The sequence below is a fragment of the Dendrobates tinctorius genome, unplaced genomic scaffold (assembly GCF_039654945.1).
Source record: "Dendrobates tinctorius isolate UK_male_01 unplaced genomic scaffold, ASM3965494v1 ptg000046l, whole genome shotgun sequence".
Lineage (NCBI taxonomy): Eukaryota > Metazoa > Chordata > Amphibia > Anura > Dendrobatidae > Dendrobates > Dendrobates tinctorius.
In genome coordinates, this window is record NW_027361714.1 from 61,081,446 (window position 1) to 61,108,129 (window position 26,684).

The window sequence follows — 26,684 nt, forward strand, 5'->3', positions numbered from 1 at the left end:
CAATTCTTTAGGATTTTGTGCGGAATTGTCTGCGTCACACAAATCCGTTCACTACATGAGAATGGGCTTAGCGATCCAGTATCTACATGGCGTTCTGCAATTCAGCTGAACAGTCACAGAAAGTTGTACATGTAGCATCAGTCAGGACACTGTCACTTTATGAGACACCATGTAAACAACTAGTAACAATATCCCAACACACTGCCACATTGACGACCACGTGATCCATAAAGGCATACACACCATACAGCATGGGAGTATCCCTGGTCATGTGATCCACTGACGATCATTCAGGGATCACTTGATCTGGCCTGAAAGCTGAAAGTTGTGGCAGGCTAGAAGTGCAGACTACCTACACGCGCAGAGCCGCCGTTTCCGGGCGCTGAGGGTGCATCCATGCACATGGAGGAGCGCGCAGTGTGTGAGATACATAGCGACTGCCACTACACTATGCCCCAGGCTGCACACACACAACCTCTACACTCTCCACACAGCCCCGCCCTGTGTGACAGCAGCCAATCAGAAACTAGAAGCCGCAGAATGGGGTCCAATCCTAGCCTCTTGCTCCTGACTAGCCAATCAGAAAGCTCCTTTACGTTTGTGGCCACAGCAAACAGCCAATGGCTCTGCGGGTCACTGTGACGCTCTCGCTCGGCCGTCTGTAGTCTCCGCTGCTCTGTCATGTCTGCGGTTCCGTGTTCGGCCGCCTCGTCCTCCGGGCCGGTACCGGGAATGTCCATGTTTCGGTGGCTGGAGGTGTTAGAGAAGGAGTTTGATAAGGCGTTCGTGGATGTTGACCTCTTGCTGGGCGAGATAGACCCTGACCAGGCCGACATCACGTATGAGGGCCGCCAGAAGATGACCAGTCTGAGCTCCTGCTTCGCACAGCTGTGTCATAAAGCGCAGACCGTCAGCCAGATCAACCACAAGCTGGAGGTGAGTCGGTGACTGCCGCAGCGTCCCCTGACCGGCAGCAGCGTCCCCTGACCGGCAGCGGCGTCCCCTGACCGGCAGCGGCGTCCCCTGACCGGCAGCGGCGTCCCCTGACCGGCCGCCGTTGCTAGGACAACACATTGCTTTGGTTGTGATGTGTACCTGCAGACAGTGAGTGACATAGTATCGTTACGCGTGTAGAACTTAAAGGGAACCCGTCAGATGTCTGCACCCCACACCATTAATGACTGTGTGACCCCAAGTGATGCTCCAGTAATGAGAAATCCTATACCTGTATGTGTCGGGCATTAGGGGGCCGTGCACTTCCAGCTCCTCAGCCCCTGCTGTATTCCCGCCTCACACCACTCTCCTCTGGTTTATTGGTAGATGGTGGGCCCTGATACATGGCAGGAAATACAGGGTGAGGCGGAGGAGCTGGATCTCTCTCATTTTGATTGTTTCATGCCTTGACACAGCGTTCCCTGTGCTCCGAACACCAAAGGATGTCTACTTCGGTGAGCTGCACTTTTTTCTACTTCGTTAGGTGTATATAGCTGTGTTTGTGTGGTAAATAAAGACACAGCCATAATAAAGTCTTTTATTAGAAATAAGACTAAACACAGTTTTCCATTTTTATTTAAAAATAACAACTATAGGATTAGTAATCGGTGTTTTATAGATGCCTCTCCGTTACTAATCCGTGGGCTTGATGTTACCTGACAATACAAAGGTGACATCAACCCTACAAATATTAACTCTACTTACCACTGCTATAGGGCAAGTGGGAAGAGCCGGGTAAGGTGCCAGAATTGGAGCATCTAATAGATGTGCCTTTTCTGGGCAGCTGCGAGCTGCTATTTTTAGGCTGTGGACATGCCCGACTAGAGGGTGCCGTCTCGCTCAATACGAGTGTAAGTTCAAGTCCTCTGCCTCTCTGAAGAGACAGTGTGTATAATTTCCCAGAGAAGCATTGCATGGCTTATAAGCCTCCTTATCCTGGCATCTCAGACACGTCACTCTCCATAAGGGTAGGTGCAGAGGAGCGCATAATCAGTCCGAGTGTGAGCTGACAAAACCTAAGATCACACCTAGACCAATCTTATGCTATGTGGCCATGCACGTAGCATGGTCAGAGGAAAAAATAGCTGCATGCCTGAGTTTGATCCAGTGTTTGGCCATACAAGTCAGACCATGGGAAACTTCGGGCTGCACCCTGATTACTTCTGAGCGAAGTCTGATTTTCGCTACCTGACAGATTGGAGAAGATGGAAGATTTATTCTCTCCTCCTCATCTGGGAGAATCATATCACACTGATCAGAGTATGAATAGCTGAATGAACCCGGTTCTTTTGGATGAGAGAATACACGGGTGTCTGCAGCTAGCCTAAGTAGAAGTGTTACCCCTTAGACCCCCTGGATACTCCTCCAAAGAGCAGGCAGTACTTGTTTTTCAGTCCTATTTGATGCTATCACTCTGGTCTATCATATTGAAAGGGCTCCCCCCACTATAACAGCTGGTTGTGCCGGACCCCTACCACTAGCTCATCATCAGACCTGTTACTTTGGAAATAAAGCAATCGCAGAAAATGCAATAATGAGCTTGTGGCTGGTCATTCATAGTAGATGTGATAGCCTGGCTCTGTATGCTCACCTCCCTGTCAGCTTCTGCAAGGTTTCTGCCGTTACACAGATTTTAATTGTATGAAGCAGTGCTGAAGTATAAAGCATGCTGTATGGATTGCTGCACCTCATAGTGGTTTCCTTGGAGAAGAGTTAAAAACCATCCTGGAAATAAATATTGGCCTAACTACTTAATTTCTGATGTCTGCCAGAAGCAAGTAAAGGATTGGTTTCTACGGCCAAGACGAGCGTTATGTGTCTACAAGCCGAGCTGCACCATCATTTGGTTGGGGGTCGCATGTGATTTTGATGGTATGAAGAAGTTGCTGCCTTGTTTTGGTTTGCTTCGGTCCCGTGTTGGCAGTCACCTGGACTGTTATGTCTCGGCCGGCTTATCGTCGCCTGTAGTACTGTCACCACGTGCATAATAATCCAGGATCGACCTTGTGATTTTGATGTTATTGGACAGAGTGCTTTTCCTCGCTATAAATGGTTGATTGTCCAGAAGCGTAACTTCTCACATCAGTTATACACATAAAAGGACATTGACATTGGAATCTTTCGAAAGTATGAATCCAGTTCTCAAAACTCATTATCCATGTTTCTGGCTCATTTCATTATTTCTTTTGATGAGCCATGAAGTGTAAATTATCGCTGATACTTCTTGCTTTATAGATGGCAGCAAACAATGTAATTGTCTTTTTGGGGCAGCACACTCTAGGGTATGTGCACACGCTGCGGATTCTGCTGCGTTTCCGCAGCGTTTTTGGCTCTGCAGAAACGCAGCAGATTTTGCTGCGTTGTACAGTACCTTTATTTCCTATGGAAATAAAAAAAAAGCTGTGCACATGCTGCGTTTTTTTCCGCGCGGTTTTGCTGCGGTTTACAATCCGCAGCATGTCAATTGTTTGGTGCAGAAACGCTGCGGTTTTACACCTCATCCATTATGAGGTGTAAAACCGCAGATAATCCGCAGATGAACCGCAGAAAAACCGCAGCACTTTGTCCTGCGGATTTCCTGCGGTTTTCTCTACAAAATCCGCAGAGACTAAAAACTACGTGTGCACATACCCTTAGGCTGTATGCACACGCTGCGGATTTTGCTGCGGTTCCGCAGCGGTTTTGGCCGCTGCGGACCCGCAGCAGTTTCTGCTGCGGTGTACAGTACAATGATTCCCTATGGGAATCAAAAACCGCAGTGCAGACGGTGCGGAATTTTCCGCGCGGATTATCTGCGGTTTTCAATCCGCAGAAAGAATTGACATGTCAATTCTTTCTGCGGATTCTCCTGCGGTTTGCCATCTCCTCCATTGAGGAGATGAAAAACCGCAGGGCAAAACCGCAGAGCAATCCGCAGCGGTTTCACCTGCGGATTGTACAAAATCCGCGCGGATGAATCCGCACCTAATCCGCAGCGTGTGCACACAGCCTTATGCTACTCCAAACTGCAATCTGTATGCGGAAAATCTGGATTCAGCATTTGCTGAGAAATGATGGCAACTAAATACTGCAGGGCGTATTAAGGATACCCTGGTTCTCCAGCTTCTCACACTAAGTGGGCTTCCTCAGCCCCTGGTCCCTTGATGTGTAATTGTGTTGTGTGGTGATGGGTCATTGTGTTATAGTGTGTGCTGTACATTTTTTTTAATAAAAACTTGGTAAAGTTCTGAAATGTCCTATAAATCAGGGTTCCCCAACTCCAGTCCTCAAGGCCCACCAACAGACCATGTGTTCAGGATTTCCTTTTGTATTGTACAGGTGAAGCAATTATCACCTGAGCAATACTAAGGAAATCCTGAAAACATGATCTGTGGTGGGCCTTGAGGACTGGAGTTTTGGGAACCCTGCTATAAGTGACTGTTCTGTTCCAGATGTAAGGATCTCATGTTACTCCATGCTAATTCTCCTAGATCTCTCTGCAGCATTCAACAATGTGGATCATCAGCTCCTCCTCACTATGCTCCTCTCCATCGGCCTCAAGGACACCGTTCTCTCCTGGTTCTCCTTCTATCTCTCTGACCGCTCCTTTACTGTATCTTTTGCTGGCTCCTCCTCTCATCTTCCCCTTACTGTTGGGGTTCCTCAAGGATCGGTTCTAGGCCCCCTCCTCTTCTCTTTGCATACCGCCCCTATTGGACAAACAATCAGTAGATTTGGTTTCCAGTACCATCTCTATGCTGATGACACCCAATTATACGCTTCTTCTCCTGACATCACACCAGCCTTTTTAGAAAACACCAGTGATTGTCTTACCGCTGTCTCTAACATCATGTCCTCACTATATCTGAAACAGAACCTGTCAAAAACTGAACTCCTTGTGTTTCCTCCCTCTACTAATGTACCTATGCCCGACATTGCCATTTCCGTGTGTGGTTCCACCATTACTCCCCTGCAACATGCCTGCTGTCTTGGGGTCATACTTGATTCAGAGCTTTCATTCACACCTCATATCCGGTCACTGGCTCGCTCTTGTTATCTGCATCTCAAAAACATTTCTAGCATTCGACCCTTTCTTACATTCCACTCTGCAAAATTCTTACTGTTTCTCTTATCCATTCTCGTCTGGACTATTGTAACTCTCTACCAATCGGTCTCCCTCTTACCAAACTCTCCCCTCTCCCAATATTTCTTGAATGCTGCAGTCAGGATCATATTCCTCACCAATCGTTACACCGATGCCTCTACCTTGTGCCAGCCCTTACACTGGTTACCCATCCACTCCAGAATTCAGTATAAACTTATAACCCTCACCCACAGAGCACTCCACGGCTCAGCACCACCCTACATCTCCTCCCTCGTCTCAGTCTACCACCCTACCCGCGCCCTCTGTTCTGCTAATGACCTGAGGTTAGCATCCTCGATAATCAGAACCTCCCACTCCCGTCTCCAAGACTTTTCACGTGTTGTGCCCATTTTTTGGAATGCACTACCCAGGTCAATACGATTAGTCCCCAATCCCCACAGTTTTATGCATGCACTAAAAACGCATTTGACCAGACTGGCCTATCACCTCAACACATTAACCTAACTATCCCTGTGTGGCTCATTCAAAATCTTTTACCATAACCAGGCACTGTAGTAATGGCACCGTGCATGAAGGAGGGCACTGTAGTAATGGCACCGTGCATGAAGGAGGGCACTGTAGTAATGGCATCATGCGTGAAGGAGGGCACTGTAGTAATGGCATCGTGCGTGAAGGAGGGCACTGTAGTAATGGCATCGTGCGTGAAGGAGGGCACTGTAGTAATGGCATCATGCGTGAATGAGGGCACTGTAGTAATGGCATCATGCGTGAAGGAGGGCACTGTAGTAATGGCATCATGCGTGAAGGAGGGCACTGTAGTAATGGCATCATGCGTGAAGGAGGGCACTGTAGTAATGGCATCATGCGTGAAGGAGGGCACTGTAGTAATGGCATCATGCGTGAAGGAGGGCACTGTAGTAATGGCATCATGCGTGAAGGAGGGCACTGTAGTAATGGCATCATGCGTGAAGGAGGGCACTGTAGTAATGGCACCATGCATGAAGGAAGACGCTGTAGTATTAGTAAGGACTGAGATGATATTTTCTCACCCTGCAGCCATGGCTGTTGGTAATATTTGATCTTGTGTGCGAACAATACAGGTAGCTATGAATACAATTATCGCTCTCTTCCTATACACACAGTACACTACACTTATACCTAGCAGCAAAGATCTCTAGGGCACATAACATGGATCTTTTTTTTTTTTTCGGATACTGTGGAGGATTGTATTCATAGAATTATATAGATCTGCTCAGTTTAGATATCTTGTGGTAACAACTTAACAGAAGAGAAATTGTGACAAATCCTTATGCTAATTTTATTCCATGTTATAAGACCAGTCTGGAAAGTGCTAATAGTTTCCTTCTCATTTCAGATTGTAGGTGTTTTTTTAATAGTATGAGCAAAGTTATTTTATGGAAAGAGGGCGATGTGCACATACACAGTGGGTGGGATTTGATTTTATATATTTTTTTTAAAATGTCATCATATGTGTTTAAGAGGCTTTCAGACAGGAAAAATAACACTTAAAAGCTTGTAAGAAGTCATAATTCCTGGGTCTCCTGCGGATTTTAACTTCCTGCTCTAGGCATGACATCCGTGAACCCCTGCAGCCAATCACTAAAAAAGAGAAAAAAAAACAATAATTCTGCCAGTCAGATGTCCACTTCTAAAATCCCAAAGAGATCATTCCAAAGATATATATGAATCCAGGAAATGAGTGACAGCTAGATATGATGGGGCTGGGTTGTGGTGACCTACGGCCATGTGCACACGTTGCAGATTCTGCTGCGGATCCGCAGCGCTTCAGGCTCTGCGGGTCCGCAGGAGATTTTGGTGCGTTGTACAGTACCATTGCTATCAATGGTAAACTGAAAAACGCTGTGCACATGCTGCAGATTTTTTCGCTGGTTCAAATCCGCAGCATGTCAATTCTTTGTGCGAAATCCGCAGCAGTTTCACACCTTCACCATTGTACAGGTGTGAAACCGCAGGGCGAAACTGCAGGCTAATCCGCAGGTCTTTTGACCTGAGAATTTACCTGCAGATTTTTCAAAATCCGCAGCACCTAAAACTACTTGTGCACATAGCCTAGCGCTTGCTACAGAAGCTAGAAAATATTGTACTTTGCTAATATGAAAAAGTCCTGAAGTCTGTTGCTGCCTTGTCATGACCGTTGGATTACATAAACTTAATTAACTGTCTGGTTGGCTTCTTATTGCCACAATACTCATGATCTATAGATTACTATTTCTTTGGTGTTTATTGCATATTAAAATGGCAACTTAGATTTTTCACATGTATAAAAAAATTCATGTTACTTACAAGTACCCAAAATAATGGAATTAATATTGCAACCTGCTGTGCTTAGAGCCTCAAGTAGCTATGTTAAAGTAAAAAAATGGGGGAAAAACATGTTTGACCCTGATTAATGTAAGAGCGTCTGATTTGCCATAGAGACATGTGAGAAGTTTAGCATTCTGTGTCCCGGTGTTTGGAGAAGTGCAGAAGAGTGCCCGTGAGACCCTGATTCCAGCTTGGTGTTTTGAACTTGATGACTGGTTTGATGGAGTAAAATATCCCAGATTCTTTCAGCCGCCCACATTTGACATAATATGCGCCACCTATGAGCGCTCTTAACCACATTCTTCAAAAGGCTGGCTTAGCGGGACGGCAGTAAAAACGCCACAGTTCACAATGTCTGCACAACTACAAGATACACACAGATTTTGTGATATTTCAAGCATTTTTTTGCCAGAAAACTCAAAATCTGCTTCTTGAGTCTGCCTAATAGACTATGGCATGGCAAAAGTTTCCTGAATGTAAAGCTACACTTTAATGTGGTATCCCTATCTCAGGAAAACCAGATTCACACAGCAATGTTTCCTGGCCTGAGTATGGACGTAAAGGTTTTTTTCAATGCAGAACATTGTGTACTGTGGTCAAAACAACCACTGTAAGATCGACCCTACAGTAAATATCCTTTACATTAGTTTTTAGCTTTTGCTGCAAGCACTTGTTCTTCCCACCTGAAAGTAAGAAGTGACTTTAATCCTACATCCACAATATGTTGAAAACCCCCACACATAACCTTGGCTATGACGCATGGGGGGCCTTCTTGGATGCTGTACTGCAGAGCTACAGAAAGAACACAGTGTGATACATGAAGCAATGTTAGTGGCAGTAGTGTTACAGTTGTTTTTATTGTGCACTATGTTGCGGTGAGCTGGGGCTCTGCGCAACAGTGAATAGAAATGCTCTTATTAATAATGCATGGGCATTTTTTCTGTTCTGAACTGTGATATTCTTGTGGTCAGTCGTTTTCTTTTCACACAGCAGAACTCTGCTGGGCAGGTTTTTCTTGAAGGTTAATGTTTTACATGGCTGGTTGTACGCACCTAGCAGATAATCATTCCTTGATCCTGTTCTTCCAGAAACCGTGCTTTTACAAGAAGATACAGTACACGTTGGCAGTTTTTCAAGTTATTGTCTTCCAACTAAGGCTACTTTCACACATCAGGTTTTCGGCGTCAGGCGCGATCCGGCGTCGTGCCGGAATGCCGGATCCGGCAAATGTTTTGTAAAACCTGATGTGCCGGATCCGGTTTTCTGCCGGATCCGTCTTGTTCTTGACAGACAAAACCGGATCCGTCTCATCCGGTTCATCCGTTTTTCTATCCGTTTTTCGACGGATTACGCCGGATCCGGTTTTTAAAATTGACCCTTGTGGCCTTCCAAACGAGATTGGCTACTGGAAAACTATATATAGCATGTTCCTACAGCCCTTCTTTGACAGGTTGTAGAGAAGAAAGTGCAGGTTGGAGAGAAGAGCAAGTTACTGGCGAAGATGGATGTTGTCATTGGAAATATTACCACTAGAAGTTCTGTGACGGTTTCAGTAATGAGGGACAATTTTGCACTATACTTTGTCACCTCAAGGCAGAGTACACTGGCAGGATGACAGAGTGTGAAAGATTTGTGCCCAACCAAACTTGTGTACCTTCTGGACCAACAGTATATACCTTTGCCAACCAAAGTTGGCTATCTTGTCATGGTCTTACTATTTTTAGCTTTAGGCCACAGGTGTGTACCTGGTTGTGTTTTATGCAAAGTATTTCACCTTTTAACAAAAGTTGTGTACATTGTTAGGAAATCACCAACAATAAACACAACTTTTTAGGTGAAATACTTTGCTTCAAACACAACCAGGAACACAACTGTGGCAAAAAGCTAAAATTTACCCACAGTTATATACCTGGTTTTGAATACCTTTTTACCTTTGATATACCCTGTATTTAACCTTTTTTTTAAACATAGTTCGCCGCAGAAAGAAATGACAGACAACCATTGTGAAACGATAATTTAACTTTTATTTAAATTTTTTTTTTTTTTTGTAAAATGTTTTTAAAGTGCAAAAAACTTTTTTAATAAAGGTTTTAAACCCAATGGGCATTTTTATTAAAAAACACACATTACAAATCTGTGTAGTGTGGGGTGGAAATACTGCTGGAGGGGCTGCGGGACACTTCGACACTGGGTGTGTGGAGAGAGGACTGGGATCGTGGTGGGGAAGGAACAGTTAGAGGTGAAGGTGTGGAAAAAGCTACAGAATGGGTGGAGATGTGGGAGGCAGAAGAGGTGGTGGGCGGTGGAGTGGAGGGTTGGGCAGGGACTGTAGGAGCAGATGATGTTGATGGAAAGTTGTATGGGGAAGGAGTTTGGTACGGGGAAGGAGTTTGGTACGGGGCAGGTTGCTGGAAGTGGGGAGATGTCTGGTACTGGGGAGGTTGCTGGTACTGGTGAGGTTGCTGGTATGTAATAGGAGGGGGAGGATGGAAAGTGGCTGGAGGGGGTGCAGATGTAATAGGAGGGGGAGGATGGAAAGTGGCTGGAGGGGGTGCAGGTGGAGGAACTACAGTGGTGGGAGGTGGAGGTTGGGAGGTAACCTGCTGTAGAGCACCGTGGCACGAATGCATTACATGCATCTGCTGGGTAGGAGATAGTGTTGCCATGCGCTCCACAACAGACCTGAAAAAGGTGTGGTTTGGCGAAGATCTTGCTTCTGAATGCATGGTTTGCAGAAGTGTCTTCACCTCCAGAATGCTGGAGTTGATCTGCTGAAAGCCTGCGGAGATTTGCTCTGACAAGACTTTTAGACAGTTCTGGAAAGATGCATTCAGATGCAAGAACTCTGGCGCATAACTCTTTTCCTGACCCCTCTGCCGCTGCCGCCCAGTACCCGCAGGTGTACTAGAGGTGGCAGGGGCAGAAGGGTGGGGTAAAGGGAAAGCGATCTCCTCACCAGCAGCTTCATGTAATGTAGGCGGCCACGATGCTCCTGTGCTGGTGGATGGGACAGATGGGTCGAATGTGTGGGAAGGCTGGGAAGGTGCAGATGTACCGGGGCGGTCGAAGTGTCCCTCAGTGCCGGTCTCCTCAGGGATCGCCTCAGAAGGGTCCAATCGTGCAGGCTCCCGAGTGCTGCTCACCGTGCTGTGGAATAAAGAGAAAAAAAAACAATTAAAATACTGACATGGTATGGCCCTGGCTGAAAAAAAAAAAGTTACATCTAACATTTTTTTTCACATGTGGTGTGTAATATTTACCTTCTGGTGAGCATTGTTTCCCGGAGGAACGACAGGGCTTGTGCGTACTTGTACTTGCTCCTGCGTCCTCCAGATCCACTCGGGGCCCGCATCTCTTTATTGAACTCCTTTTTGAAACGATCCCTCACAGACCGCCACCGATTCACAATTCTGTTCCCTGAAACGAGAAAGGAGTGGTTAGTATACAACATCAGTGTTTCACAAACTCCAGTCCTCATGGTCCCCAGGGGTCATGTTTTCAGGATTTCCATAGTAAATAGAAATCCTGAACACATGATCCGTGGGGACCACGAGGACTGGAGTTCGGGAAACACTGGTTTACATCAAGCAACCGGTACTGTATATACTTACGCTCTTTAATCTGGGCCCGAACATCGAGGTCCTCCCAGCGGCCCACAAGGAGCGAACAGATTTCCTCCCAGAGTCGTCGGGTAACGATAAGGTCAGCGTGGCGGCGGTCAGCCATATTCCAGAGCGGCTCCCTTTCTCTGACGAGATCGATGAGGTGGTCCACATCGAGTCCTCCAACCTCACCGTCAGAGTCGGGAGCACGCTGTGAAGGCTGTTAAAGAAAAAGACAAAAATAACATAATTAGCCTCCACAAAAGAAATGAAATAAAAAGTGCAAAAAAACAAAGCAAAAATATTTATACTTACACGCTGGTGACCGCCGCGTTGCTGTCGCCGACGACCCTGGGAGGCACTGCGAGGACCTCTTGGCCGAGCACCAGATTGGGAAGACTAGAGAAGAAAACAAAAAATGTTATGTCTTTGGATGTAGGCATTTGTTTGCTGTGTGTGGTCTGCAGAACATTGTTTTCTATGTGTTGTGTGTAGTGTGATGTTGTGTTTCTGCGTTTGATGCAAAAAACTTACCAATTGTGAGCCCACTCCAGGTGTCTGTCCACCCCTTCCTTCTTCTTCTGGGAGCTCCTCTTCATCTTGTGATTCCTGTTTTGAAATAAAAGTCAATGAATAGACATATATTACAGAGATGATGGATTTTGGAAATAAAAACTTATCGTCAAACGCTGACGATGCGAGGGAGGGCTCCCAGAAGAAGATGTGCTGTCCTGTTGATGGCCAGACTCCATGGCTGTGGGTATTGCTGCTGCTGTTGCTGCTGCCAGTGATGCCATTTCTGCTGCTGCTGCTGCATCTCTTGGGCGGCTGTTGAATAAAGAGAAACAAAGGGCCAATGAATATCTTGATATTCCATGGCCCTAGTTTGGAGGAATGGGGGATTTGATAATTACCGTCTCTCATCTGCTGCTGGACTCCCCTCCTCAGCATGTTCCATTTGCTGTTCCATTTGCTGCTCCATTTGGGGTGGTGGTGGTGCTGATGGTGCTGCAGTGGTCTCCTGCCTTCTGCTGCGCTTGGTTGCTTTCTTGGGTGGCATGTTGGGTGTGGCTGTGGGTCCCACTGTCTTGCTTTTATATATGTCTTGTGGGCAGAGCTACTGAGCATGCTCAGACCAAAAAAAACGGATCCGGCCACCGCATCCGGCTTTCGCCGGATCAGGCGCATTGCGGCGCTCATAGGCTTTCATTGTGTGAAAAAGCCGGACGCGCCGGATCCGGAGGGTCCGGCTTTTTCGCCGGAGACAAAAAACGTTACAGTAGCCGTTTTTTCCAGACGCCGGATCGCGACACATTGCCGGATCCGGCGAAAACCGGATGAAACGCATGGCCATCCGGCGCGATCCGGCGCAAATGCAAGTCAATGGGGGGGAAACCGGATCCGGCATTGCATTTCGCCGGATCCGGTTTCTGTCAAAAGCGCCGGATCACGCCTGACGGCGAAAACCTGATGTGTGAAAGAGGCCTTAGAAACACTGATCAATTAAGACTTTTTGCCTTCCTTTACTTTCTATTTTGCTTGGACCTAGTAACTTTACTGGTGATTTTAGTTTTAATGGCAACCTGTCCCAACCACACGGGCTGTGCACATTTTCCCCTCTGAAATGCTCCATTGTTTTAGATAAAACATAGTTTGATAAGCTGACTGTCAATCATCTGGGACCTGACTAGTCCGTCACGGCCCCCTAGCCCACTTCAACTGATTTTCTTGTCTCTCCCATGTTTGGGACGGCTGCTCCCAGTTCTAATTGACTTGACAGGTTTCTCCCATACATAGACAGCTTGGGAGGGGAAATGTCAGTCAGGGGCCTCACTCAACTTATAAGGTAATAATAATAATCTTTATTTTTATATAGCGCTAACATATTCCGCAGCGCTTTCCAGTTTGCACACATTATCACCACTGTCCCCAATGGGGCTGACAATCTAAATTCCCTATCAGTATGTCTTTGGAATGTGGGAGGAAACCCATGCAAACACGGGGAGAACGTAAATAAATAAAAAGGACAGATATGTAATAAATGAGGTGATTTTAGATGACAACATCCTTTTAAACGTCTGGTCTCATCATTTACACATTAACATGTAATAGAAATCAGAAAATCCACAAAATGCATATCCATAACAGAAAGAAATTGATATGTTTCAGATTTCAAAATTGCAGTCAGGTCAGTTTACGAAGTGTTAAAAAAAAAACCATGGGGAATGAAATCTGTATTGATCCCACATGCCTTGGACCTGTAAATATGCTGCGGAAAATAAGTGTACCAAATACTCATCGGGGTAACTTGGCCTAACATGTATTTTAACAAGCCCAACCATTTGAAAATCTTTACAAAAGATCACAAATAAATGTATTTATTTTTTTTTTGTGAAGGCCCAGCTTGTGGACTTGAAATCTGAGCTGACGGAGACTCAGGCAGAGAAGGCAGTTTTGGAGAAAGAGGTTCATGATCAACTGTTACAGCTCCATGCGGTCCAACTACAGTTACATGCCAAGACGGGCCAGAATGTTGACTCTGGCGCCATCAAAGCCAAACTGGTAAGTCCTATTGCTATATTGTCATTCTGGCTTTTGTTGTTTGCTTCTGCGCGGATTTAGCAAAATGGCAGCTGATGGCTGACATTTTTCTGAACCATAAAGGACCATCAAAAAGTAAAAAAAAAAAACAAACAAACTATACTCCTCACAGCTCACTTCTCCAGCTCCTCACAGTCACCCTTGCAGGCCTCATAACAGCTGGAAATTTTGTAAGAAGATGGATCTGAGGATGCGAAGGGGACCAAATGGATGATGTGTGGGGCAGGAGAGGTGAGCGGTATGGAGAAATATAAGTGTTTTATTTATTTTTACATTCTTTGTTAATTATGCTCTGGGGTCTGGTAAGACCCAAAAGCGTAATAAGGGACATAAAATTTGTGAATCGAATTTCCCGGGAAAATTTGCTCAAACAAGTGAATTTGAATTCTGCCAGATCTGCTCATCTCTACTTGGCACTGCAGCTCAATTGCAGGCTACATTTCATTGTGGAGGTTTACGGGGGTCCGAGCACCACCAATGATGGCCTGTCCTAATGAGCATCCCTTAGTTAAAACGTTTAAACCACCTTTTTAAGGTAACACGTGATTTCCTATTATGACATTGGAAGGAAGGCCAAAGTATTGTTGAAAATCTAGATATACATCTCTTCTAATCTGATGTCTTTCTTCTTGCTCTAAGTCTGTCCCTAGTATGGAAGTACTGGTGAGTAATGCATGATTTTGTCTTTCAATGTGATTCTATAGAATTGCTAAAGATTCTTCACATCATTAGTTCCTGATTTTAAAGCAAAAATAAAGGGTACCTATCATTTTAACATAGCTTATATAGTTAAAAAACTACAGCAAAACCAGCAGTTTCCTATCGGGGTGTTGCGGAGGGCAGTAACTGCTAGGCTTTTGGTGTATCCACCTGCAATAGTAAATGTAACAGGTAATCTCATTACTGTAGTGCAGAGACCAGATGACTTGTAGTCCACCACCATTCAGATGGCATCTGCAGGGTTTTCCCATCGTGTAGTTGTTGGCACTCATCTGTTCTGTTGCGGTAGCCGCTTTTCTAGGGGTGACATCAGGAGGTGAAGCCGTACTGGTTTGCACCTTTTAGTTCTTGTCCCAGATGGTAAACTTATGAACATGATGACAGAATAATAACTTGTTGGCAGTCTCTGAGAAGCTATTATGAAACGTTCACCCAAGCGTGACTGAGTGCATTGTTTCTGCTATTCAGGGTCTGTCTGACACTTCATATACCAGGATCTGTTCACGTCATGTTCTGCAGTCTAGGACACTAATCCGCGATTGCAGTGCTGTGGTCTGACTAACCGGCGTGAGCTGTCCTTTCTCTCACTTCCCACTACGTGTTTATCAGCATGTTCACTTCTATTTCACCCAATGTAAATATTACAATGGTACGCCATGCATGCCAGTCACTGCATAAACCAATGGACAGGTGATCATGGGGCAGTTAGGAAATCAGCGAACCTGACACCTGATGTATGCTGCCCAATCCGTGGCACTGGCTGTATGATCTCAGCCAGGTATGAAATGCTGCGGCGTTTCAGAGAAAATGTACTTTCTCGTTCATCTTATTGGGGGACGTAGTAACCGTGAATCTGCTGCCACCTCAAAGCTGACACTATTAATGCAACTAATTGAAAACTGGCTCTTGCCCTGCAAACTGTAACCTACCTGCTGGCACCAGGCTACCTTCCCCTAAGCTTAAATCTCTGCCTTTTCAGTGAATATTGCTCTCCCTTCTTTAGGTATTTAGGTGGATGTAGCCAGAAGCTTGGCAGCTCTACCCATCACTCAAAACTCCATTCGAATGCTTTAGGGTCATCCCGGTATGCTGTGGGTGAGGTCCTCCCACCTCTAGGGCTATCTTTGCCCGCTGGATGAGATCAGACATTAGTGAGGCTTATAGGGCAGGTGCCAGTGCTCCCCCATTCAGGGTTAGGGCACACTCCGTGTGTACTGCAAGAGCTTTCCGGGCAGTTCATTGCCAGGTAAGGCATTCATTTGCTCATTGGTGCATACTTTTTCCATGTTTTACTGGGTCCACACCTTGGTTTAGCAAGCAGATCTGGGAAGGAAGTTACTGCAGGAAGCAAATGGTCAGGAAAACGCATGAGCAACAGTGGAAAACGTTCTCTGGTAACTGTATAATGTTTAAGGGGTTCCCACCCCTGGGACAGCTTGGGGTGTCCCATGGTTACTGCGTCCTCCAATAAGACAAATGAGGATTTTTGACTCAGCGTAAAGTCTTTCTCTGTGTAGGAATACAACTTGCTGTTCAGATGTTCAGGCTTTTTAAATATTTCATGCTATTAAGGAATTCAAGTGTTTCAAAGAAGTAACATGTTCACTCTTCTGGTGCTTTCCTCTAGGAAGACACTCCATGCTTTACAATACATGTCAATGGGCAAAAAATAAAAACTGGCTTGCTCTTCCTTTAATGGATTTAAAAATGTTTGAAAAATAGCATTACAAAAACTGCTGAAAAAAACGCCCAAAAGGCTTTTGGGAAACAACAACAAAAAGGAAGTCTGACCACTGGAAAAAGATGCCGTGTGAATGTTTCTGAAGTGACATCCCATAAGGAAATCCCCATTAGTAGTCTTTTATCGAAGAGCAGTCTCCATAGCGAACATCTGTATGCCAATACAGTAGTGACGTGCTCTCGTGTATATCCTTTGGGCAGGTGTATCGTTTAAACATTAGTGTACATTTTGTATGTTTTGTAGGATAAAAAAAACTTTCCTTTTTTCCATATTGTTAAAAAGAGATACTGTCAGCTGCTAAAAGGCAACACTTTTTAATGTCTGCTCTGTGAATTGTTGATACATTTGACATATGTTCTAGCCTAGGGCGTAAATCGGACACATCCTGCAATTTTAAGTCGGCCTAGTAAATGGACCATACGGTACTTTTACAGCCTCTACACATGCAGCGGTTCCCCTGGCACTGCCTCTGTTAGTTCCAAGGATACTATATTTTTTTTATTCATTTTTTTTTTTAAAGCCAAAAGCCTTCTTTGCATTTATCATGTCTTTTATTCAATGTTTTTAATGCAGGAAAAGGAACTGGAGGCCAGCAAGAAGGAAAAGGTGAAGGAAGCACAGCTGGAGGCTGAAGTGAAGTTGCTTCGTAAAGAAAATGAGGCTCTCCGTAGACACATTGCTGTTCTCCAGGCAGAAGTGTATGGAGCTCGGCTGGCTGCTAAATATTTAGATAAAGAGCTGGCTGGAAGGTAAGAGCTTCTATGGAAAAATATGCCCACCATCTGTTAACATAAGTTGAAGAAATAATGTTTTTTTTCTACTATGTATTACTGCCTTGAGAGATCTGTCTGCTGGTGGCTGATCAAGAATAGTCCTTTTTTTTTTTTTTTTTTTTCTCCGTCCATATTTCCCAAGACAGTAAGTTCGATCTGCAACTTAATATACATCCTTTGCTGGAGATGGTTAAGGGCAAATTCATGATCTGGGGTAAACTTCCATTGTCTGTGGCTGGACGTATTAATTTAATTAAAATGATATTACTCCCCAAGCTTAGTTACTTTCTCCAACATAGTTCTGTAGTGGTGCCCAGATCCTTTTTCGCTAATCTGAATTCCCAGATCACATCTTTCATATGGGGGAAGACCAGGCCCAAACTCAAACTATCCACTTTGCAGAGACCTAAGAAAGGAGGGGGGGCGGCGTTACCCGATTTCTTTCTGTATTATTTGGCCGGACAGGCCAAAGCCATAAGCACATGGATGTCCGGTGGTCACCTTCCTAATTCTGAGGGTCATCTACTTCATACTGCACAGGTTGGTTGCCCGTTGGGTTTTTTGGAAATGAGGAAAATAAATGTCCCACGGTTGTTGCCCCTGCTTCGTCTGGCACGGTTGGTGTGGAAACAGATTAAAAGGGTGGTTGGATTTGAGGATATCATAGCTGAGATGCCTCTGTGGAATAATGGTTACCTTCCAGCGTTACTCAAACACCCATCTGCTGAATTTTGGGCTCAATATAATGTTTACATGATAGGCGATCTGTATGATCGTGGAACTCTGGTATCTTTTGAACAACTGCAAGTTAATCGCAATGTCCCGAGATCCCAGTTTTTTCGGTATCTACAACTGAGGTCAGCTATTCAATCGCATATAAGATCTGTAGGTACAGACACTGTTATTTCGTCTTTACCCTTGATAGGGATCCTTAAGTCCCAGGGCCCCCAAGTTCTCATCTCCTCTCTATATACATATATGCTGTCGGTGGGGACAGGACCTGCTATAGACTCTGTTAAGAAAAAATGGGAGAGGCTCATTCCGAATGCGCAAGGAGAAGAGTGGGAAGAAATATTAGAGTCCTCAATTAAGGTGTCTCCATCTGTTAATAATAGGATGATACAATTATATATTATAAATCAATCCTATTTAACTCCAACTCGACTCTTTAAGATGGGCCGATACCAATCATCGGAATGTTTGAGATGCCATTCAATAGATGCAGACTTTATCCATATGATCTGGTGCTGTCCTGTCGTTGCACAATATTGGAAGGAGATATCATTATTAACATCCTTGGTACAAATTCCTGTTCCCCTTGAACCGCTGATCTGTCTGTTTGGGGTCTGGGATGATGAGACATGGGATCAATATGTTGGGATTTTTCTTCGGGAGACATTGTTTATGGCGCGAAAGGTACTGGCATTGCGGTGGATGGGAGGTTCATCCCCGTCTCTTGGGTCCTGGGTAAATTTAGTGAACTTGATCATCCCATATGAACGCACACTATATCAAAATAGAGGGTGCCTGGGTAAATTAAAAAAGATCTGGGAGAGGTGGAATTCCTCTCACCTTACTTTGCAGAGTGGAGATGTCACATAATAAAGGATTAATGGTGTGGAAGTAGGCTGCGGAATAGTTTAGTTTAGGTTTATGTTTTTTGTAGATGTGGCTTAAGTCAGGCAGATCTCATTATTCAAGTAATAACACAAGACCATTGTGATCTAAATGACATTATATTTTGTTTTATTCTGTATACAACTGGTATGCACATTTTGCTTTATATTTTCATATCGTATGAACATATATATATTTTGTATTATGTTTAACGTTATTTACCAGTATGTGTATTGTATACCTGTTTATGACTTTATAAACAAATTAAAAAAAAAAAGAATTGTCCTTTTCACATACTCTAAATTCTACATGATGGCAGAATAATACTTGGCTATAGTTCATGATGTGTTTTTTTTTGAGTGAGCAATAAGCTATTCTTAATAGTAGTTCCCATAGCTTCCATGACACTAAATAGCGGCGTAACAACTGGTCGCAGCTATGACCAGGCCCTGCCCACGCCAACAGAAACTTCAACTGGATGTGCTTCCTCAGATTCACATCCAATTGAAGTGTATTGCAGCGCACAGACACATCGGGTCCCCACGCCACAATGCACACTGCTGGCAGATGAGAGGCCAGCAGCTGATGACGGGGTGCACGTGACGGGGAGCATGGCCGTGACGTCACACGCTCCCCTCGCACACTGAAGTCAGCTGCCTGCTTCACAAGAGGACACACATTGCGGGGGATCAAGGGAAAGGTGAGTATTTATTTTAAAAAAATCAGTGGCCATACTAGTACATTTATGAGAATGGGAGTGCATTATACTACATGAATGACTGAGCTTTGCAGCATATAATATATGGAGGACTATGGGGCGATGCATTATACTTCTTCTGTGAAGCCCCATGACTTTTGTGTACGCCCCTGGTCAGTATAATAGTTTTTCTTCTGTACATTTAAGAACCTTGGCAGAACGGGGCTATTAGCAGGATAGGGCCCAGGATAAGGGACATATAGCAGAATGGGCAATATATAGCAGAATGGAGAACATACATAATATTTTTATTCAGGATAAGGTGGGGCTTGGTCCGAATCTTGCACAGTGGCCCATCAGACTCTGGTTAAGCCACTGTTGCTGTATGTATATAATACAGGAATACATGGTTTTCTAAGAGCTTGTCCACTACTCAGACAACCACTTCTTAAGTACTGTATTCTCAACTGAAAAACAAATGACAGATACATCTAGCACAGTTGCTGCGTCTCCCAGTGCTTATGAAATTTTTATGCTACATGACTACTGCAGTCAATTAGTGGCCAATAAACAAAAGGAATTTCTTCCCTAGAATGTCTAAATCGCATTGATGGTAAGTATGTAGGACCAGCAGCCCATTAGTGGCTGAATGCTCACGTGGTGTAACAATGTCATTCAAGTGCTGGGAGACCCTGTGCCAGTGCTAGAAGTTAGTATCTACTATTTTACACTGATGAATATAGTATTTAAAAAGAGGTTATCCATGTAATGGGCAACCCCTTTAATATGCAACATACAACCAAATAACAAAACCTACATGACTGAAAGACTGACAAAAAAAGAGGGCCTTATCTTCAAAGAATTGCGACTAAGGCTGGGTTTATACTGCGTTTAGGCGGTCCGTTTAACGGATTGCGTTACACCGCGGCATAACGCAATGTAACGCTTCCGTTTGCGCTGCCATTAACGAGTGCATCGCTAACGCATGTCATAAGCGGCATGCGTTAGCGATGTGCCGTCATTCTGTGACGGACACTCGGACGCGGTCTGCAGCGTCGGAGGGTCCGGAAGCATCTGCGCTAGCGGTATAGCATAACGCGATAGCGTTATGCAGTAGCGTTAACGCAGGCCGTCAACGCTATGCGCAGAGGTCGCATTAACGCCTGTCTGGGAGTCTATGACGCACAGGCAGGCGAAAAAACGCCTTCAGATTAGTACGATACGTCCACGGGACGCATCGTTCTAAGCTACAGTGGCAGCGAGTTGGACGGAGCTGGGGAAAGGGCAGTATCAGATGTTGCGGAGGCGGAGCGACTCACGTCATCGCGGCGCGCCCTCTGTGCTTGTCTCTGAGCTGAGCCGTGAAGTGGCGGCCGGTCACAGCCAGCGGCGGCCGCAGCCTCCCATCCCCCTCCGCAGTGCTGCCGCCGCCATGTATGTGAGCAGCGCGTCCTCCTCCACACCCCGCCTCCTCTCCCACCGCTCAGGCGACAGCCCCAGCCGGAGCCATCTTTGTTCGTTATGGTAGTCTCCCCTTCCCCCTCAGAGGCTTCTCCAGCTGCGCGGAAGTTACTGCGCCTCCTGGCTCTGCCCCCGGCCTCTGGCCTCACCACTCGGCGTATCCGGTCGGGCAGGGCAGCGTGTTCTGTGGTGTCTGCTGCACTCTCACACCGTGCTGCCTGCTGGAAGTGCCGGGGACAGGAGGCGACACAGCAGCATGAGCCATAGACATACACCTTCTGACTGCACACCCCCCTTCAAGGTTCAGTGGTTTCATCCTCCGCGCCAGAGTTCTGCGTTCTAATCCCTTCAGTACAAGAAGGGCAGGGGTCCGTCCCCGGCGAGGTGCAAGGGCAGGGGTCCGTCCCCGGCGAGGTGCAAGGGCAGGGGTCCGTCCCCGGCGAGGTGCAAGGGCACAGGTTGGCCCTTCTAGCTCGCAGGCTGGCCCGTCCCCTTCTCGTACTGAAGGGATTAGAACGCAGAACTCTGGCGATGAGAACGAAGCCAGCTAGAAGGGCACGGGTCGGGGTCTAGCTGTCTGTGAAGCCGCTGTGGACATGTCATCACTGCAGCTAAAATGCTCTGTCCATCGCAGCTGTGGAGTAACGGACACGTGACCCGCGCGACTGACGTCATTGTGGCGCGCTCTCTCTGTGCATCTCAGCGTGTGTAGTGCAGCGGCGGCTGTACGGACACGTGACCCCCGCGCCCTCTCTCTGCTTCCCAGCATGTGTAGTGCAGCCTGCACGGCTTCAGGACACGTGACCCCCGCTCCGTGCTCCATAGTACCGGCCACGTTCTCAGGGTGAGTGTGCTCGGCTCGCTGTATGACAGAAGTGCCGACTCTGAGTATGCCTTATGACAGAAGTGCCATCTGCCAAACAAACCCTATTGACAATTATGGGATTTGTTTGGCTTCTGTTCTGCTGCCTGCCTGGGACTTTTGGATGGATCTCTGCTGGCCACCCTTTTTTTAATAGCACGGCAATGTATACCCCTGTATGGCCAATTTTAATTCATAGAAATTGCGTAATCCTCCGTGGTGAAAAATGCTCCTCAAAAATATTGGGAGGAGTATTTTTACTCCTCTGAAAAATATGTAGCGCGACCTCTGGCTATGTGTTGAACGGACTGCATTAACCCACTATGAACCTGGCCTAAGAAACAGGAGGTGACAGGTAAGGTTCTTGGGTTTCCAAATCACAGATGAATACCACTATGTATATCATGACTACCAGTTTTGTTTATATTATTTGTGAAATAATAGTTGAGTATGCTCAGAAGTCAGTCTGTTTTCTGTAAAGTGGCTGATCTTTTTTTTTTTTTTTATCATTTAATTGCAGATATGTAAAAAGAGTTCACCATTTTTGTCTTTTTCCATTGATCTCCCCAAAGGGTGCAGCAGATCCAGTTGCTAGGTCGTGATATGAAGGGTCCAGCCCACGACAAGCTATGGAATCAACTTGAGGCTGAAATTCACCTCCACAGACATAAAACAGTCATCAGAGCCTGCAGAGGACGAAATGACTTGAAACGGCCATTGCCAGTGCCTCAAGGGCATGTAAGTCCCTTTTCCTGCTCATTAGCCACTAGGCACATTATATGTGTATATGTACAGTACCGTTCAAAAGTTTAGGGTCACTTAGAAATGTCCTTATTTTTGAAAGAAAAGCACAGTTTTTTCCAATGAAGCTAACATTAAATGATTCAGAAAGAAATACACTCTATACATTGTGAATGTGGTAAATGACTATTCTAGCTTTCCAACAACCATCACTCCTGTGTTCTTATGGTACTTTGTGTTTGCTAACTGTGTAATAAGGCTAATGGATGGTTGGAATACCCTTGAAAACCCTTGTGAAAGTATGTTAGCACAGCTGAAAACAGTTTGGCTGATTAGAGAAACTATAAACCTGACCTTCCTTTGAGCTAGTTGAGAATCTGGAGCATTACATTTGTTCGTTCCATTAAACGCTCAAAATGGCGACAAATAAAGAACTTTCGTATGAAACTCGACAGTCTATTCTTGTTCTTAGAAGTGAAGGGTATTCCATGCGAGAAATTTCCAAGAAACTGAAGATTTCCTACAACGGTGTGTATTACTCCTTTCAGAACAGAGCACAAACAGGCTCTAACCAGAGTAGAAAGAGAAGTGGGAGGCCCCGCTGCACAACTGAGCAACAAGACAAGTACATTAGAATCTGTAGTTTGAGAAATCGATGACTCACAGGTCCTCAACTGGCAGCTTCATTTAATAGTACACGCAAAACGCCAGTGTCAACGTCTACAGTGAAGAGGCGACTTCTGGATGCTGACCTTCCGGGCAGAGGGGCAAAGAAAAAGCCATATCTGAGACTGGCTAATAAAAGGAAAATATTAATATGGGTAAAACAACACAGACATTAAACAGAGGAACACTGGAAAATAGTGTTATGGACAGACGAATCCAAGTTTGAGGTGTTTGGATCACACAGAAGAACATTTGTGAGACGCAGAACAGCTGAAAAGATGCTGGAAGAGTGCCTGACGCCATCTGTCAAGCATGGTGGAGGTAATGTGGTGGTCTGGGGTTGCTTTGGTGCTGGTAAAGTGGGAGACTTGTACTAGGTAAAAGGGATTTTGAATAAGGAAGGCTATCATTCCATTTTGCAACGCCATGCCATACCCTGTGGACAGCGCTTGATTGGAGCATTTCATCCTACAACATTATAATGACCCAAAGCACACCTAGAAATTATGCCAGAACTATTTAGGGAAGAATCAGGCAGCTGGTATTCTATCTGTAATGCCAGCGCAGTCACCAGATCTCAACCCCATTGAGCTGTTGTGGGAGCAGCTTGACAGTATGGTATGCAAGAAGTGCCCATCAAGCCAAACCAACTTGTGGGAGGGGTTTCTGGAACATGGGGTGAAATTTCTCCAGATTACCTCAGCAAATTAACTGCTAGAATGCCAAAGGTCTGCAATGCTGTAATTGCTGCAAAGGGAGCATTCTTTGACGAAAGCAAAGTTTGAAGGAGAAAATTATTATTTCAAATAAAAGTCTTTTTTTCGAACCTTGACAATGTCTGGACTAGATTTTAAATTCATTTGGCAACTCATTTGATTAATAAAAGTATGAGTTTTCATAGAAAACACAAAATTGTCTGGGTGACCCCAACTTTTGAATGGTAGTGTATATACAATATGTCTGTCTGAACGTGTATAATCCCCATGATTGATTTTTGAATTACATGATAATTATTTTTATTAAGTCATGTGAACCACAGCTCCGTTTGTAAATGCGCTAAACATTTGCACTAAATATAAAGGTCCATATCGCTTCAACCGTATGTCACTGTTTTTTAAAAAAAGGTAGCCACAAGAATAAAATAAGAAGCAACTACTGAACACTTGACCTGATGACAGGTTCTCTCTAAATGAACAGTATTGGAAAAATGGAAAAATATATTGCAGCAGTATAAAGCGCATATACACCAATGACCACACAGCCCTTATCAACTTTATTCATTTATGTGATTTTTTTAATGGATTGCACACAGATTTTATTAGCTGTGGGTAATGTTATTCTCAGTGACACCCCTATTATGGCGAAGTGTAAGTCACCTGGCCACTGTAGGAACATTCAGCAGCAGAAATCTTTATATGAATAGGGCTTACCAGATGTGTGTGCCTAGGATAGCCCATTGACGCCCTTTATGCACACATTCATATACTGCAGAGAGAATGGTGAAGCGATAAAGGTTATTATTGCTTGTTGTCTCAGGGATAGATATTGCACTAAGGTATGTGTAATGGCTAAGAATGTTTTAATGTTCAGTAGTTTTCAGACCACATGAGGACTCCAATGATATTCATGATTTGCGAACCCCTGTTCTCCAATCATGGCAGAAGCTCAGGAGGAGCCAACACATAGAGCATACTTAGTGGTCTGCTATGAGGCTGGAATTATTCTGGCTGTATGTCCCAAAGCTTAAAATGTCACATCTCAAGAAATTTTGAACTTCCACACATATGCTACAGGGCACAGAAACAGAGCAGTAGAACCAACCTGACAGGTTTCCTTTATTGACTATGTCCTTTGTATCAAGCTTTCTATGTTTTTTTTATTTTCCTTATTCAGAAGTAAAAATAGAAAACTTCACTACAATCTTTTGTCCTCTGTGACTCATTTCTTTGTGTGAGATCGTAAATGTGGCCTTTTGATTTAGCAGGATCCTGACTGCCTAAAGAAAAGTCAAGGAGTTGGTCCCATCAGAAAAGTAATTTTGGTTAAAGAAGATCATGAAGGACTCGGCATATCAATCACGGTGAGTGTGCATATGTGAGACGGGCGTATTATTGCTCATGGTCTGTTGTACAGCGTCTTAATCAGTATCGTATAAAGAGACCGATGGGCCCTGATGCAAGATTTGGACCTGCCCCCCCCTTTGCATGTTGGTCAGATGTGTGGGCCCGTGTAACGTTCTAAATCCTAGAAGGACATACAAGATGCACCACCTCCTCCATTATGTAGTAATGTCCCCCATCTTGGTGTGAGTGGCTGAAAGTGTTGGCACCCTTGAAATTGTTCTGGAAAGGAGGGAAGGTATTTATCCCAGACAATTATTGCACTTTCTTGTGTTTTGTTATACGCATGTTTATTTCCTTTATGTGTATTTAGAACAGCACAAAAAAAAATTAAAGAAGGCAAATAGGACATAATTCACGCACAACCCCAAAAATAGGCTGGACAAAATTATTGGCCTCTTTCCATAATTGTGGGTGAACAACTTTTTCACCTTCCCCCATGACTTCACCATGGAGAGAGGGGATATGTCCTTCAGGGACAGGAAACCTACAGATAAAAAGGGCGGTACCTCTCCCTCGCTTCAGTTGGATTCCTGTCCCTGATGGGGAACCTTCAGTTTTGCATTCCTGAAGATAGAAGATGGTGTCCAGGCCCGGCCAGACCGGTACACTCAGCAGGGATGCACCTGCCGCGGCTGGTGCGGTGCCCTGAAGCCGCTACTCCTGGGACTGAGAGGTCTTGCAAGGTGAGTAGGAGGGGGGGGGGGAGCGAAGCTGCTGCATCATACTCTGGTGCAGGGTTTCCGGACGTCCTGCCGGCGCATGTGCGGGGACGTGCCGAATTCACCCCCTAATGACGCAGCCGGGGTTCACATGACGAAGAGGAACTTTCGGGGTGAAACTGGGAATAGTACAGAGGACACCAGGCAGGTTTTTCAAATAGAGGGAGCGAGGTGAGATGCTCCCTGCAGCCAGCAGTCCCCTGTAGAATGGATGACAGCGAACCGCCACAGCAGCAGCCGAAGAGAACTTGATTCTTAAAGCAAGCGGAGTGGACGTTCCAGCAGCCATTCCACTCATCACAGCAGATGATCCAGCACCATTGACATGTCTCCGTCCTCAAAAGGCCCTTCAATGGACCTTATTTCTCCTCCAAAACCGGTACCCACGTCTGCGTCTGACTAGTGAGTGATCTTCGTGAAGGTTCACCTTGTAATTGGGATCCCCTTTTCTCTTTCATTATTCAGGGAGGAAAGTGGCTAAAACCAAACACAGAAGTTGCCACATCTGTAACGAAGAGTTACCTGTCACCTGGGATAAGAGATTTTGCCGTTCATTCATAGAACAGGTGTTATGTGAGGAGACCCCAAACTTCGGCTCTGAATTAAGATCAGTGATTAAGTTGGAGGTTGAAAGCACCTTTAGATCCCTCATACAAGGGGAGATACTCAGGGAAGAGAAGGCCAACAAGCACTCCCAATCTGAGTCCTCTAGCTCTGAGGAGAAAGACTCGGATTCATCAGATGCGTCTTCATCCTCAGACGGCGAAGTAGAGGGGCGCCACTGTTTCCCTTTAGGAGAGGTAGAAAGCCTGGTGAGATCCACTATGGGGCTAATAGACTCTTGCCCAGAAAAAACAGTACAGGATAAAATGTTTTGGGGATTGGCGCAGAGAAAATGGAGTTCATTTCCCCTGAACGAAAACATACAAAAGAGAATA

At 45.2% G+C, this 26,684-nt stretch overlaps 1 protein-coding gene across 4 annotated transcripts in view; it reads left to right on the plus strand.

The window, feature by feature from the left end:
- Positions 1-413: 413 nt before the first annotated feature.
- The window catches only part of GOPC (golgi associated PDZ and coiled-coil motif containing), a 39,189-nt gene continuing 12,918 nt past the window's right edge, over positions 414-26,684 (plus strand). The window contains exons 1-6 of one of the 4 annotated variants that reach the window (XM_073575939.1): positions 414-936; positions 13,423-13,587; positions 14,266-14,289; positions 16,661-16,836; positions 22,070-22,235; positions 24,886-24,984. In XM_073575939.1, the coding sequence (XP_073432040.1) occupies positions 682-936; positions 13,423-13,587; positions 14,266-14,289; positions 16,661-16,836; positions 22,070-22,235; positions 24,886-24,984 (885 nt within the window). In that variant the 5' untranslated portion in view covers positions 414-681. The remainder of the gene's footprint in view (positions 937-13,422; positions 13,588-14,265; positions 14,290-16,660; positions 16,837-22,069; positions 22,236-24,885; positions 24,985-26,684) is intronic. The other 3 variants (XM_073575940.1, XM_073575942.1, XM_073575941.1) reach the window with 3 other exon arrangements.